General features: G+C 43.2%; 1 protein-coding gene and 1 long non-coding RNA gene across 2 annotated transcripts in view; both read left to right on the top strand.

Annotated features, from left to right (window-relative positions):
• The first annotated feature begins 57 nt into the window (after positions 1-57).
• On the top strand, positions 58-493 carry LOC115041748 (uncharacterized). Its single transcript, XR_003840647.1, has 3 exons — positions 58-195; positions 276-315; positions 468-493. It is a non-coding gene; the product is annotated as an uncharacterized LOC115041748 (long non-coding RNA).
• A 519-nt stretch (positions 494-1,012) lies between these two features.
• Positions 1,013-16,318, top strand: part of LOC115042024 (adhesion G-protein coupled receptor D2) — a 66,844-nt gene continuing 51,538 nt past the window's right edge. The window contains exons 1-18 of the mRNA XM_029500021.1: positions 1,013-1,024; positions 1,606-1,759; positions 2,020-2,661; positions 4,518-4,715; positions 5,183-5,256; positions 5,409-5,708; positions 5,807-5,918; positions 6,029-6,175; positions 6,403-6,505; positions 6,865-6,973; positions 7,202-7,257; positions 7,347-7,473; positions 7,821-7,924; positions 9,365-9,467; positions 10,887-11,040; positions 11,309-11,442; positions 11,592-11,707; positions 13,423-13,543. Of these exons, the coding sequence (XP_029355881.1) occupies positions 1,013-1,024; positions 1,606-1,759; positions 2,020-2,661; positions 4,518-4,715; positions 5,183-5,256; positions 5,409-5,708; positions 5,807-5,918; positions 6,029-6,175; positions 6,403-6,505; positions 6,865-6,973; positions 7,202-7,257; positions 7,347-7,473; positions 7,821-7,924; positions 9,365-9,467; positions 10,887-11,040; positions 11,309-11,442; positions 11,592-11,707; positions 13,423-13,543 (2,766 nt within the window). The remainder of the gene's footprint in view (positions 1,025-1,605; positions 1,760-2,019; positions 2,662-4,517; positions 4,716-5,182; positions 5,257-5,408; positions 5,709-5,806; positions 5,919-6,028; positions 6,176-6,402; positions 6,506-6,864; positions 6,974-7,201; positions 7,258-7,346; positions 7,474-7,820; positions 7,925-9,364; positions 9,468-10,886; positions 11,041-11,308; positions 11,443-11,591; positions 11,708-13,422; positions 13,544-16,318) is intronic.

Below are 16,318 nucleotides of genomic sequence, written 5' to 3' on the forward strand. Positions count from 1 at the left end.
GTTACACCCACTCCTGCGGCTGCTCTCCTCCTCCAGACCCGGTCCGGACCCAGAAGGAGAAACACGTCGGGAAACTTCGGCTGGAATTAAACTCAAAAAGCGTTTCAACGGGCGGCTCATGCTGCGTTCACGGACTCTCCGCAGCTGGAATGAAAAGACGCGCAAAAAAAGTTTTTAACGAGACGAAAATTTCAGGTAAGTTCTTGGATCTATGACACGTTTTTCTTTCTAAATGTCACCTATTCCCAGCTGATGATGTTCTTGATTATTTCCAGGATGTACTGGTGGTTACTGTTCTCTAATTTAGGCCTGTTGGTAAGTACATCACCCTTTTAATCAGGAGATGTCATTCATCTAATTTTCACAGTTTTCTTTGTGCTTAAGTTCCCCTGGGATCAATCATAAACCAGGGCACCTGTTGTGTATATGAAGTCAGCACTAAGACTGAATGTGTGTTTGTGTTTCAGGTGTGTTTTCACAGCTGCGTGTCAGGTGAGTCACTTTCCATGTGTCTTCTCAGTTAAACTGTTTTATTTAAAATAACTGACCCACACTAAGTTTACACGACTCAAACCGATGCTCATCAGCATGTGCATTTTTCTAGTTACAATAGTAGTTGGTGTATTGTAAAACAAAAACAGACATACAGCCTTCGTGCAGGCCCCCGCTGACATCATCCCTCTTACCCTGCCTCCAAGTTTTAGAGCTAGAAAGCCCCTAAATGCCCTCTCATCCCACCCCACCCCAAATCCAGCTCCACCATGAACATTTAAACCACATTAAACATCCTGAAAGATGAGAGTGATGAAAGGACAAGCCGTTGAACAGAAAGGTTTGTCGACACTCAGCAGGCTTTGGTCTCATCCGCCTGCTTGAACTTTCACCTTAAAGAATCTGAGGTGGGGCTGATTGGGGGGGTGGGGGTGGGGGGGTGTTTCACCCTTTAGTTGGAAAAGCTGTCAGATAAAAAAACAAGACAAAGTGATGAAGTGAAAACAGTCTTGGTGAACACATGAAGGAGCACGTGACCTTCAGGCCACCTCAGATCTCCATCTGACGCTCCTCGAATCACAACAAGAAGTAACATTTATCGATATCTGTCATGTCTGTAAATTTAAGCTTGCACTTTGTTCATCTTGTTTGGCCCTCCTATTCTGCAGCTGTTGAATGCTACCACACCTAATATTTTCACCAATAATACCAGTGGAAGGGAATCCACATCAAGTCTTTTCTTTTGCATCTGTATTTAAATGTAAAAGCAGCCCACACTTTTTTTCCCTCCAAACATTACATCATTGTTTGGCTGATCAAAAGTTCTGCTTGGACACCAGACTTGGATATCACTAGTGTCACTCTCTCAAGGTAAAATATTTCACTCTGCCAATGTAGAGTCTGTCTGTGTGGTTTTTATTTCAGTTTAGTGGCACAGCTGTAGGACTGTATTTAGATCAGAAAGTCATTAGGCTTTTTACGCCTGAACCTTCACCAATAATGTCTAATATTTATTTTTTATTTTATTTTATTTTTTTTTAAACAGGCTTTACGCTGGAAACCAGAACGCTGACATTTGATGGGTCTTATCAGTATGTGCCTGACCCCCTGCAGTGGAGCGGTGCGGGCCAGCTGTGCCGCCGGCGTTCAGGGGCTTTAGCCAGCGTGTCCAGCCCAGCAGGCAACCAAAACCTCACCAGCTTCTTAAAATCTCTCAACATTTCTCAACCTGTGTGGATTGCCAGGAAAGTCACGACACATCTGACAAGTAGGTTCAATGCGTGGAGTGTGTTTACAGCAGTAGTAACACGGCCTTTCTGCCGACTCACCAAAAAGGGTAGTAGAATATGAAATGGGAGTGAAGATGCTGTCTCACAAATCATTCAGCTCCAGTTAGTAAAAGTTTCCCAGTTTTACAGTAGGACAGGGAATTTTCATCATTAGCTTCCGTCTTTTCCGAGCAACGAGCCAGGATGTTTCCTCCATCATAACGCTTCTTTCTTCTCTCTGTGTGGGGTGAATCCAAAGGTTCCTCTCAGACCCTGATTCTAGAATTTGCCGGGCGCTCTGACAAGAACCACGCTCGTCTCCGGCACAAGTTCCACTCCATGGGCTCGGTGACCGTTTGCACCCGTCTCCGCTTCGATCACAACTCCTTTGGATTTTCCACCATCTTCTCTTATTCCATCCAGTCATACATTAACGAGTTCCAGCTCCGCGCAAACCTGGTCCAGGGAAAGCCTGTGCAGCTGGCTCTCCTGGTGCACGGCAAGCACGGCTCCTACCAGGAAGCCTTTCTCAACAACAACTCCTGGCACTCTGTGTGCGTCACCTGGACCCAGGATGGTGGACGCTGGGCGTTTTACACAGATGGCCGGGTGTTATCAAGGGGCAACGGTCTACGCAGTTCTCACACCATCGGTCCTGATGGCCTTTTCATTATTGGGCAGGAGCAGGACACTTTTGGGGGCTCGTTTAAGAAGGACGAGTCGTTCTCAGGCAGCATCACGGAGCTGCATATTTGGGATCGGGTACTGAATGGCAATGAAATCCTCACTATGGAAAAAGAGTGTTTGCCCGTTTCCTCTGGGCTGGTGTTCAAGTGGAGCGGAGCAGACATGGAAATAGAGCCCTCCCTTACGAAGCTGACAGGAGACAACCCGTGTCAAGGTACATTAGTCAGGAAACTGAAGAGTTACCAGAATCTAAATCAAAGCCAATCACTGATTCTACAGGAAGTTCAGGAGTAGGCCTAACAGAGATACTCTAATTTACCCTGAACTTCACTGTCAGAGCGGAGCGTTATTTCCACATGCTATTTACAGTGGAGCTAGTTTGGCACTCAGCCTGGGTGGGGTTGCTATGCAGAAAAACAATCACATTCGAGCCCATTCGAAAGTCATTTTGGACTCTACACATTTCAGCAACACGCCAAAATCTGAGCTGGCTCAGTGTGGCGAAACTCCACCCATCTGGCATTCCCACTGGACAAAATAAACGCTCAGCATAAATCACAGATACGACCAGACCCAAAGTCTGCTGTCTGTCTGTGTCGCCTCTAGTCTCCTGGTGGCTCCTATCGGGCCTGTCATTTACATAGATGTGGTCTGGTCATAAATACGCCGACTAATAAAACCGCTGTCAGCCAAACAAACAGTTACTTTAAAGGTGCTAAAAAAAACTAAAGAGCCGAATGAAAGTTTGAAAAAATAAATATATATCTTTTTTTTTTTTTTTTTTTTTTTTACAGAAATGAAAACATGACTCCAAGAACTTTGTATTGCAAAAGACAAGATATGAATTCTGGCCAAGAGTGATTCTGTCGTTTTGTGATTGATTCCATAACGTTCTCTTTCCTCGTCTGTTTCAGATTAATTTAATAAACTATCCTGATCTATAGCTGCAGTGTGCCAGTGTTTAAAAAGACAGGAGACCAAGTCTGTCTGCCAAGTCCACTCATTTTATTATATTCTCTTATGAATTTGCCAACCGGACCCTCAAATTTATGTTGAACGTTCGCTCCAGCGTACAAAAGCATCTGCCAGAGCAGAACTGGCAGCTTTTCAGGTCAGTCTGTGTTTTCATCTGCCTTTACTCGCCCCCTGATGGATCACATAGGTTCATCATATATGTGCTGTGCAGCTGTGCTTTGGAGGAGAATATAAACAGCAGTGCTTGGTGCTGGCAGATGTACAGCCTGAGACTGGATCAGCCAAAAAAGCTCTGCTAGTAAAACCCTGATCCTGTCTGAATTTGTGGCATGCTTTGGCAAGCGCACACAGACACACACAATTTTCCTCTCCAGCATTAGAAGACTAATGAAAGTGAAGAAAAGAGGAAATCTGTGTCTCCTGCTCTGCTTTACTCCCTTCAGTGAGGGAGGAGGGGGAGGTGACCATCCTGGACTTGGCAGACGGTGGGGCTCCTAATGGTTCATGTAAATGTTTTGTAACTTGCGTCACTCTGAATCCCACCCTTCAAAACAAACTCCCCTTCTGACATCAGGCTCCCCGGGGAGCTGCGAACGGCCCCACCTGGAACCGGCAGAATCTTCAGCTCTGCTGCAGGAACATATTTGTCAGTGTTTTAGCAGATAACCTGACAGAGCCAGGTCGTGATTAATACCTCACGATCTGTCGTAGGACGGCAGCCTCTTTAATGTTTTTCTTCATCAGACTAGTTCAGCCACAATAATAACCACCATAGATTCGTTCCCTGTCAGGAGACGGCTCGTTTCTTCATCAGCAGCCAGCTGTTGACCTTGTTTTATGGCTGAAGTGTAAAACTTGGCTAAAGTTCTTTACCAGAAATGATGAAAGTAAGAATTCAGACAAGAATTGTAAACATTTTATAGGCAATGCTGTGTGGTTTTAGTTTCATGCTAAAAGCTATCAATATCCTATTTAGAATAATACCACATTCTTAATGACTTCATTTATGTAGCGCCTACAAAGAAAATTTAAATTGAATGAAAGTAATTATTTGACTTTCATATGAAAAATAACCATCACCATTTCCTCCCACAGCTAATTTCTCCCTGTTAGCAGATTTGCTCTTGGATTCGGTCCAGGATGGAAGTCCTTTTCAGAATCAAACGTTCTCCTTTGAGATGTTTCACAGCCATCAGTCTGATGAGGACTGTGACATTCTGGACCCCGTTAGCGGAGCCTGGAGCCAAGTGAAGTGCAACTCGCTCAGAGGGGCCGTCTGCCAGTTTAGTAAAGGTACAACAACCAGCTAATATTTAAACATTTGGGTCTTACAGTCCTTTACATATACACCACCCTTTTTCTCTCCCAGCCTTTAAAGGCCTGCTGTGATTTTAAGTGCTGACTGTTGATGTGAATTGTGAAAAACTGACACAAACAAAAGGAGCTTGTGAGTGAAAATGGCCGAACTCACCTTCTTTGGAGCTACAGCACTTCATCAGACATCAACGCAGAAAAATGTGTGGAACTTTAAACTTTTAGGGTTAAGTTGGTTTTTTGACAGCTATTAGAGATTTTTTTTTAACTCCCAGTTTAAATTCCAAGGTCAGTTTGAAAGCATCATGATGAGGTTGAATTTGTCCAAACGTCCAAAAAGTGTTCCCTGCACTTTAAGTCACAAGTCAATTCAACAAGTGATTGTAAAAATTAGTGATAGATTCAAACCTTCAGCATCGCTCTTATATTTGTCTGTGTCTCTGCAGAAGTGCTGGATGTTTTCACTTTACCAAAGACGTCATTCTTCAGTCGTCTGAACGCAGATCTTCTGACTAAACATGTGAGTTGGAGTCACCTGCAGCTCTTCATCCCTTTGGATTGAAGCTGCAGAGCTGAACCAATGCACTAGAATGGAAGTTAAAATATCTCACAGATATGCATGAGTTTAATTTAGGCTGTGAAGTGGAGGAAATATCGGTTGGTGTTCCTCAGGTGATGGAGGAGCTGAGCGTCAACACTTCCTGGAGCAGAGATCTGACCTCGGTGCAGCAGCTGTCTCGGGCCGTCCTGCAGGCTTTAGAGGCTGGCGGCCCGGACGTCCTCACATCCAGCGACGTCCTCCACCTCTCCAAGATGATCGAAGTGGACCCGACCATGCTGGCTGACGCTCGCTCTGGCAGACACGATGCAGCGGAGGTCATGGTCTCCATCGCTACGAACTATGTGAAGGTGGCGAGCTTGATGCTGGAGCCTGACAAGGCAACACAGTGGATGGGCCTGACAGAGGACGGGGTGAGGGGCCGACTTGTTTATTTGTCCTGGTCCAAACAGGAGGAGACTCCTCCTTTCTCCTGCTTGAATCCCTTTCTGGATGTCTCTTTCTTGCCCAGGTCAGCGTGGGTCCCTTTTCTATTGTCAGGAGCATTGACAGTCTCACTGAAGCTCTTGCCGACACGCTGTCTGCTGAGAGGAGAGGCTTCACGCTTTCAACGAAGAACATCGGTCAAACCAATTAGAAGCATTAAATATCAGACAATAATTAAAGTGAATTGATTTGGTGATCATATACAAAGCTCAGCTAATGTTTCTTTGTAATGTACCTTGGCTTGCAGATGTTTGCATGAAATGGCAGAAACTTTCTGAAAACGACCGCAGTGAAGTCTTCCACCCGCTGACGGTCGGCTCCCAAACATCGAGCTCCAGCGGTCAGGATGAGCTGGTAATCCCGGACACCGAGCTCTGGAGGATACATGCAATGGGTAGGAAACGCACACACACAAAGACCTGAAGATCTGAACTCTGAACCAAATGAAAAATATTAATGAAGAAGACTGCCTTCTGAATATGAAGCAGCTAAAACAACTGGATTCAAACTGAATTTGGAGAAAATGGGTTAAAACGTTTCCTGAACACAAAGTCTTCATCTGGCAGCTGTGAGGTTTGATGCTACTGAAACTGAAGTGTTGTTTGTTTGTTTTTCCAATAGGGTTAGACGAAGTGATGTTTATTCACACCCACTTTAGTCATCTCAGTGAGATTGTGTCTGAAGCTCAGGGGCCTTCAGGGAGTGGCCAAGAGAAAAATAAAAGGTTGGTCTCTTAACTTGACATTTCTGAACAAACAAATATCATTTTATTGACAGCTCTCACTTATCGTCATCTTGCTGCAACATAAAATGAAAATTATTTAGCACATTTAAACAAAATGTTTCTTCCTATTAGCACGTGATGATTGTAGTTCTGTAGTCGTTACAGAAGGACGGATCAGCAGCTCCGTAGACGCGTCGTTACTCTGTCAAAACGTCAAATTCAACCAAATACAGTGAATTCAAATTGAAGACGAGCTGTCTGTGTGTGTTTTCCTCACCTTCAGTTTAGGATGTAGCTGCAGTTCGGATTGATGCTTTTGTGGCCTTTAAAGTTTGACATGTTAATGCTCTCATTCCCAGAATCCTCCCTGGTCACCTGGCGTCTGCCGTCATATCAGCCACCGTCCGCGACGCTGCCAAGGCCCAAACCGTCCCCGTAGCCGTCCGCTTCACTCTGTCTTCACACCTGGTACACACCGACCTGTGTGCTATGTGAAATGTGTGAAAAGCTGATGAGGTACACTTTAGTTGTTGTCCTGTCATAAACTCACCAAACGGAGGATGTCACCATAAAGGAATTTCATCTCCAGCTTCGAAGCATGTGGTTTTTATCCACCTCCCTCTTGGCTGCTTAACGTCCAGAGTGATATTTCAAGCGTGAAATCGGAAAAGAACAAAAATGCGTTTCTGTTTCTAGGTGGAGCATTCACAACAAGTCTCTCCTGTTTGTGCCTTTTGGAATTTCAGCCTGATGTAAGTTTGACAATCAGCAGATAAACAGGAAGTTGCATAGTCTATAGAAATGAATCAGTCTGTGTGTTTGTGTGTCTGTGCTTGTGTAGGGACACTCACACCAACGGCTGGTCCACTGATGGTTGCAGGGTGACCTTTGCCGGCTCTGGTGTCACTTCCTGTCTGTGTAACCACACCACAAACTTTGCGGTGCTGATGAATTACCTGGAGTCAAAGGTAACGACCGGCACGTTCACCTCATGAATCTAAACTGAAAATTAAACTGCAGTCAAAGTTATGAGGAGGTTTTTATTTTTTTAAATTTTAAACATCTTAGCCTAAATTCTTTGCAGTACGTGAGATGAACCAGCAGGTGTCAGTGCCAGTGTGCCTTTTCCTGATCCAGAGTACATGCTACACATTAAACGCACAAATAGTAACACAACCAGCAGCTCTTAGATCTTTTTAAATTGTACTGTAGCTGATATATGAGGGGCGAGTCGCTGTGATTTTTAAACGGTGGCTGCTCATTCATCGACGGGCCTCCCTGATGTGGTTCTTCTCCCCCCCCCCCCCCGTCCCAGTGGACTCCTGAGGAAGAGCTCATTCTGACCAAGCTGACGTTCGTGGGCTCTGGTGCGTCTCTTTGTGCGCTGCTGGTGACCCTGATGCTGTTCACCGTGTTGGAGTGAGTATCTCTTCTGTCCCATTTAGCTGCTGACATGAAGCAGAACCAGCTCACACACCTGACCCCCCCACAGATATACATAATGAAGCAGCAGCTGTACAGTGAACAGCAAATTAACACTCAAATATTAATATATGGTTCACTCACCCTCTGCAGCGTAGCTGAAGGGGAAGTGCACAACGTTTGGTAAATGTAAAACACTTGCAGCTCATTAGTGCAGAAAATATAAATAATTTCAAGTTATGTACGTGTGTTTATAAAGATTTGACTCAAAATGCATTCATGTATCGTGTGTTTCTGAAAATACTGCTAATAATTCAATATTTAAATTGATTTCCTTCCCCCTTCTTTTTGGAGAAATTTTGTTTTATGGCTTTTTTTATTTATTTATTTTTTTAAGAATTTTAGGATTTGATATAAAAAGGATCTCTGGAAACCAATTAAACTGATATTGTTAATGAAGTAGAATCTGAATCTAGACTCTTATAACATGACAACATAGATCATTTTTGATGAGGAATGTTTGGATGTATGTATGTTAGTGTTTTTAATTTTAGCCAGGTTAAAATGAACCTTCATCACTGATGTGGTCAGAGTTGTGATTTAGCATCTGAACACATTTTCTGATGAGAAAGTCAAAACTCCACCGTCAGATCTTTGATGCAACACTAAAACGGGGCGATAACTTATCGGCGCTCTGGTTGTTTGTACTTGGTTCCTAAGGCGGTGTTGAGTATTGACCAGTGCTAATGCAGTAATTACTGTTCTCTACATGTGGACCCACTCTGAAGGTTTATGGCAGCTTTCAGCAGCTGTTAATTAAGATTAGGGTCACCGAGGGATCACAATCAGCCGGAGACGAGCCGCACCGGCGATTTACGACTGTCCTGAAATCAGAGAGCGCAGCCATGCATTTCACACACACAGGCCTCTGTGTGATGTACATGCATTTGTGTTCTTAAATACACACACAGCGCACACAGAGCAGAGGTTTACACGTCCCCCAGATGCATACATGCATAATCGCACAAGGAATGATGGTGATCACAAGCAGCGATGCAGATATGAGATGAGTCTAAATAGGCTGAACCCATCAGGAGGTAATGAAACGCTCTTCAGTCAATTTAGCTCCCAGAAGTCTGTTTACTGACTGATTCATTCACGTTATATATGAAATGGAAACATTTTAAAACTCATATGGGAATCATATCCACACAAACTCCCAGCTTGATGTGGAATTCTGATCTCCGAGCACTTTATTTAGAGAGATCACACTGGGTGTGATGTATGGGCAAAAAAATTTTATAAATGTGACGTGTTGGAGAAAAACAGACAGATCTGGAAACAAAGCAGAAGCTCATCAGTGGAAATCTCAATCTTCTAAAGGCTTAGCTGTGAATAAAAACGTCGGGCCCCAACATTAACCTTCTCTTTCCACAGTATCCCCAAATCTGACAGGACGTCCATCCATAAGAACCTGTTCATCGCTCTGATCTGCGCTCAGGTCATCCTGCTCTGCAGCGGCTCAGCCATTCACAACAAGGTACAGAACACAGCGTCTGCTCTTTTTGAGCATCGAGTGAGAGCAAAGGCCAGGCTGTGGACGAACCAGGGTGAATCCATCATGAATTAAACTGAGGATGTTTAATTCATGATGGATTCGTTTTGTTTGGTTTTTTTTTAAAGGTAGAGTTTGAAATATTAGACTAGAAATTGATCTTTTCTATGAGATAAGAAATGGAATATAAAAAGTGTACTAATGCAAACATACTGTGCATCGTGACATTTTTGTGAGAGTAGAAAGATTTTTGAGATTATAATCTTATTTCTCATTTCGTTGACGTGACCGGCGCTGTCTAAGCTAGTGAAGCAACACCAGATAATGAAATTTGAAAATGGCTGTTCATGTGCTTTCCACCTTCGCCTCGGTCTTTTTAATAGCTGCCTTAATGGGGTTTGAGTCCAATCGGTGCTTCCTGGCGTTACATAGGCGACGTTTACTGTGCCACCCATCAGTCACTCATTAGCTCGTAGTTGGTTTGACCCCGGGTCAGGTCATGGTGGACTTCACCCCCGGGGGGCAAGTGGCCACTTGTTGGAAATTCATCAAATGGTTCCAGGCTGACTGACCATCAGGGAGGTCATTTCATACTTCTACGGGCTTTTTGAACACACAGATTCAGCCTTTTACAGTTAATTAGACTTACGTGCTGCTGAATATCGCAATGTATTGATAAATATATGAATGATTATTTTTTTGATTTATTTTCCTGGTGCAGGGATTTAATCTGCAGCTTTTGTTCTTTGTTAAATGATATAATGATTTTATTTGATTGTCCTCTTCATCTTCCCTGTTTGCATTTTATATAAATCATCTAATTATCAGTTCAGGCCAGAATAAGCACTATATTTTCAATAATTTATTATAGTGGCATAAATCCATTCATAGACATGTTGGTATATTTTAAGGTTACCAGGCAGAATGCAGTCAGAAAATGTAATTCATGGGTTTGGAATTCAAATTGGTATAAATGGGAATTGAGTGAGTGTTGCTGCCTCGTTCATCACTCACCAGCATGAGCTTAAAGAACCCATCGGCAACACGAAGCTTAACCTCTGACGTTTGGTGCTCGTGTTTTGGGACAGAAGCCGCATCTCTGCTTTATTGGCGCCTGTAAAGTGAAATTGATCACATCTATTCTGCTTCAAATATTTTTAATAGTTCTTTTTTTGGTGATCTCAGTGTGAGCAGCGAAGAAATACACACTGCTCTGTGATTTTATCACTGAAAACCTAAATGTGAAGAGCTTTAATCTCCAAAATCCAGTTAATCTGGTATAAAAGAAGGAATGTGCAAATCAGACATTCTGTTTGTGAAACAAATAAAATAAACCAGCAGACAGGTGGAGCATTCTGATTGTGTGTTTGTGGGATGTGAAATGTGACGTGTGTCTGTTTGCAGGTGGCGTGCACGCTCGTGGCGGCGCTGCTTCATCTCTTCTTCATGGCGGCGTTTAGCTGGATGCTGGTGGAGGGTCTGCTGCTCTGGAGCAAGGTGGTCGCCGTCAACCTGAGCGAGGAACGACACATGAAATATTACTATCTCATCGGCTGGGGTAACGTGGTGTCAGCCACTCTTTCGCTCTTGGGTGCTGAATGTGCAGGATTTTGTTGTTATAGTTGTTGACAGAGAACGTGTTGAACCCACAAAGCATCCCAGCGTTGATGATGTGAAATCTGTCAGATGTAAGAAACATAAAATCATTTCCTGACTTTGTGTGGTCTCACTTTTCTTTTCTTCTGCCTTTTGCTCGCATCTTTTCCTCTTCATCATCTATTTATTTCTGCTTTTTTTTCCCTCTTCATTATTCTCCCTCCCTCCAGGTCTGCCGGTGCTGATAGTCACCATCACACTGGCATCGGCCTCAGGCAAATACTCAGCCGATGGCTACTGTTGGCTCAGTGTCCAGAACGGCATCATCTGGGGCTTTGCTGGACCCGTCATCTTCATTATTATGGTCAGTGAATTAAATCGTAATCCCGTCATGTCGGCCTGTTCAGCCTGAAACACTCGGCATTCCTCTAATCATGACCACAGACAATTATGCAGACAATGAATAGGAACCATCTCACAGACCCCTTTATTTATTTATATATATCTCTCCAGGTAAACATCATGATTCTGACTCGGGTGGTGGCCATCACCATCTCCACAGCCAAGAGAAGGTCCATCATGCTGGCCATGGGCACCAGTCCTGTGGAGCAGGCCTACGAGCAGATCAGGTACTCACCACCAGGAGGTGCCATTTGTCTTTTTTCCTCTTTTCTTGCTGTTGTAGTGGCGTCCAGCCGGGCCGCAGGCCTTGGAGCGGACGAGCTGTTGTCACGAGGCGTCAAATAAAAAGCAGCTGGAAGATTTTATATTGGATTTGTCATTTTAGAACAGCCAGGCTCATTTATCAAAGGAGATAGGAATACATTTTGAATGCATTGCATTATATGCTGCAGGTATAAAAGGCCACAAGTTTCAGCCATGTGGAATGGTTAAAAATCAGTTCCACTATCTTTTGGTGACAAAGAAATTATTTAAATGTAGGTTGTTGTTTTTGTTTTTTTGTGCAAGACCACTTCGCTGAATTTAAAAGCTCCTACTGATCTGCTATTTTAATTTAGCCTCACTGCACTGGCTGTGTATTACACCTGATATCTGTCCAGTTACTGTTGTACAAATGCCCAATTTGAAACATATTATTGTCATTATAATCAGTTTCATTTGTGGTGATGTAGTTATTATGTATGCATGAAGACTATGAATGCATTTTAGTGGGAAACTAAGTTGTGAATCGTTGAACTGATGCATTATATCAATGTGAAATATCATCTCTCAGCAGCTGCAGAGCAAAACTGGCAGCACTTTTACCGTCCTTCAAGAAAACCATATCGATTAAACCCTAATTCAAATATTAATATTCTAAAATGGGCTCTAAATGTTTGAATGGAAGAATATGTTATTCCTCGAAAGCATATGTGCATTTTTAATTTTTAACTTTATATGCATCACTCGATCGTCTTACTACTTATGGCTGTACACGTCAGGCTGAATCAGGAAGATAAAATAACAATTCTATAAAATGGCAGTATTTAGAGTTTTGACAAATACATGAAATAAAAAAAAAAAAAAAAAGATTTTACGTAACTAGTTTAATCTGTGTAGCTGTATGGTCCATGTTTTCTGTAGCTCGTCGTGTAAGTGTCAGGAAACAGCATATATTTTTATCAGGCGGACTAACGAATTAAGATTCCTCAGGGAGAAAGTAAACATTGTGTTGTTTGTGGCCGACGCTCTGTCACATCCAGGTAAAGGGAGCAGTTTGAAAAGCCTCCACCACCTGAGTGTGATCCAACAGGTCCGCACATGATCCTATCAGTGAAAATGATGTTGAAGTGTGTGTGTGTGTGTGTGTGTGTTTTCCCTCCGTCGGCCCACCGGGCTCACAGTAGGAGCTCTATGAAGGTTCTCAAAGCAGGCCTTGAACCATTTGCCATCCCTGGGTGGCAGCCGTCTCAGAAATTCAAACACATTCCTCCGCTGAATAAACTAGGGCTCACCGCCCGCCATGTCGCACACGATATGGACACACACACACACACAGCTGGTGCGGTTTGGCGGCCACCTGAGCGGGAAGCTAATTCCACTCTAAACAGAATTAAGGCGGATTTAAGGTGGGAAGTTGTCACCCCATGAGCCTCACCAGCCGCACAGCGTTGTATATGGAACAAGAGAGTCTGCCAGAGCTGCTCCGATTTGTCCAAAAAGAGCAGAAAAGATGAGGAACCAAGAATTTAGCTCCCAAAGTGAAGGAGGGGAGACATTTTTAAAGGAATATTTACATGATGTGGTTGATCTGGAGTTGTTTAGATTCAGACAGGTCAGTTGTGGTGCAGTTAATAATTTAGCATTTTGCACATTCTTACACATTGTGTGTCTGTGTGTGCAGGGCTGCAGTGAAAGCAGTGTTGGTGCTGCTGCCCATCCTCGGACTGACGTGGCTCTGCGGTGTCTTGGTGCCGTTCTCCATCGTCATGGCCTACATCTTCATCCTCCTCAACTCCCTGCAGGTACACACACAAACACAAACACACACTGGAAATTCGTCTTCACTTCCTCCATTTTAATATGAAGATTAACACCAGAGAAAGCACACAAACAGGAGTAAACAGGTTTTTTTTTCCCTTTTACAAATTTGAATACACTTGAGCTTAATTTTGTCCAAAACGACTAACTGAGCTTTAGAAAGTCGTGAGTAAAGGCGCACACTTCTTTGTCTTGTCACTAGCTGTAACAGAAATGAAACTTTCAGGAAATAAAACATTATCGAAAACAGACATCCATCTGTTGCAGAGAAGTAAAATAAAAAAGAAGAAGCTGAAAGTTTTAAAAAACTCCAACAGTTCATCAACTTAAAACTGATTTTTTTATTCTTCAGTGAGAAACAGAAAGGTTTTCTATTATACATTGTAATTCTGCCCTTCTGTGGCTGTGAGGGTGCACAGACTGTCAAGGTTTTTATTTGTCAGTGACAAGGCTGAGGCAAAGAGGAGGAAAAAGAGCCTCGGTCGAGCTCGTGTTAAACAGGTACTTCATTTTATCAAGGGAAGTCAATTTGTATTGTTTGTTTTGATTAGTTTTGCTTTATGTATTCAGAGGTCAGCATTATCGCTGCTGTTTGTGCCTTATTCGTGTTTTTTTTTTTTTTTGTTTTGTTGTTTTAATGCTTTTAGTTCCTGAAATCCAGCAGCCCGTTTTGTCACATTTGGAGAAATGAATACTTTTTATGGGTCTTGTATAAAGCACACAATCAAACTAGAGCTGCCATTCACTGGCTGCACAGCTCTGGATAGAAACGGCCACGACTTTGAAAAATATTAGTTTTGCTGTGGAAAGAGAGGAACACCTGTGTAGCTGCTAGTTCCTGCTGCACTGCAGTGAGGAGCATGAAAACATGCGACTTTCCGTCTGCAGCAGACACACACACACTTCCCCAGCACATCCAGATCCACCACCACAATTTGTAGCTGTCTTTTAATCAGCTGTATCTTTAATTGAGCTGTATATTTAACAAGAAAATCAATAAGGGCTTTAGCTGCAGCCTGATCATTAACCACAGGGTTTCCATAAATAGTTTGTTTCCCCCCTCATATCTAATTATATTTTTTTACAAGGCAGCAGTAAATAATACAGATGTTTTTTTTAATGTCTGGCCTCTTACTGTACGACCGTGCCGTTTCCCGTGTTAACGCATCGTTTAGTGTTGTGTTGTGGTTCATTCCTGTCTGTGTGTGTTTGTTCACCTGCTCGTTGTGTTCATTTCTCTGTTTGACTTTCTCAGCACAAAACAACAGACCATGAATTAATTATCTGCTTTCATCCCGACGCTCTTGTTCCTTTTGAGAATATGTCGTGTTCGTCACAAACATCAAGGTAAAAAAAAAAAAAGGAATATATATAGGTTGGGGATAGAAGCTTTTATTTTGATGGACTCGGTTCAGTCTGCAGATTCAGGCTTCATTATTAACAGAAAACCAACAGTTCCCACAATGACATCAGGGGGAAACTCCCACAGAACTGGACTCTGGGTGTGGGGGGGGGCAGGATCAGCTGTGTTTTGTAGATTCTTGATTTTTAACAGTGAAAATAACATTATTCATACAGAAAACTGTTTTTGTGATAATGATGGTAATAATAATAATAATAATAAATGGATTATCTAAACAGAAGGGGGAGGGGGGCAGTCATGTGATCTATCAGGTGGCATTAAGCAGTAATGGGATTGCTGCTAAAACGAACATCCTGCTAATTCTGCACGATTCTGTTTTTTTTATTTATTTATTTATTTTTTTTCCCAACGACAGCTCGTCTCTTCTCTGGTTAATAGCATCTTGCTCCGTCCATTTTCACCACAGTACGCACCGACACTTCCCCGTGTCGCTGTTGTGCTCGCTGCACAGGAAGCAGCCCAGATTGTTTGACGTGTTTTGTGCTGCCCGTGTGTTGAAGGCGTTACTCCGTTCGAGCCCTCTGGTGATATCCAGCTACTCTGGAATAATGGAGCCGCATCAACAGTTGAGCACAACGGGAACCCCACCGGGCTTCAAGCTGCTCCGATGACACGCTCTGTTGACCCCGCTGCTCTTCGGGCTGCGTGAGGCAGCGACACTCTGAGTGGTAATCTGGGAGAATTTGGATTGAGGCGGCGTGCTTATTGCTGCCTGTGTTTGGAATAACAGAACCTCCCCTTTAGAGGAAAGTAGAGCAGAGAGCAGGGGATGGATTACAGGGAGGGGCCACGAGTGATTGACTTCTACAGATACGATGGTTTCATAAAGCTGAGACTGAGGAAGGGTTCAAAGGTCAACATCTGCACATGCACGGCGTCAGAAAGCTGTAGACTCTGACGACAGTCCTCAGTCGAGCTCAGTGAGCTCAGCGTTGGCCCGTGGAAGACTTCTTCAGTGGCATCAATCCCCTCAGGAGCGAGAGCAGAGTTGAACATGGTTCCACCATAACATTCTCATAAAGATGATGAAATGTGTGAAACCTTAACAATATTGCATGCAAAACTGGAGCTGGGGGGCAGGAGATAAAAATAAAAACTAAATCAATGGTAACGCTCCAGTTTTTTTTCTTTTCTTTTTTTTTTTTTTTTTTTTTTGAGAAATCATTTTTTATTTGCAGCTGTTGTATTTTCAATGGGGCCAGCCAAAGCAACATAAAGCTTAAGCGGCAAGCCTTTACTGTTAAATCAATAAAACAGATAATGTTGACAAACCTTTTTCACTGCACTCCCTGATGCCCTCCTTTCTCTTCCTCCTCCATCCTGAAGTGTCTCTGCT

This window comes from Echeneis naucrates, chromosome 4 (genome assembly GCF_900963305.1).
Source record: "Echeneis naucrates chromosome 4, fEcheNa1.1, whole genome shotgun sequence".
NCBI classification, from domain to species: Eukaryota; Metazoa; Chordata; class Actinopteri; order Carangiformes; family Echeneidae; genus Echeneis; species Echeneis naucrates.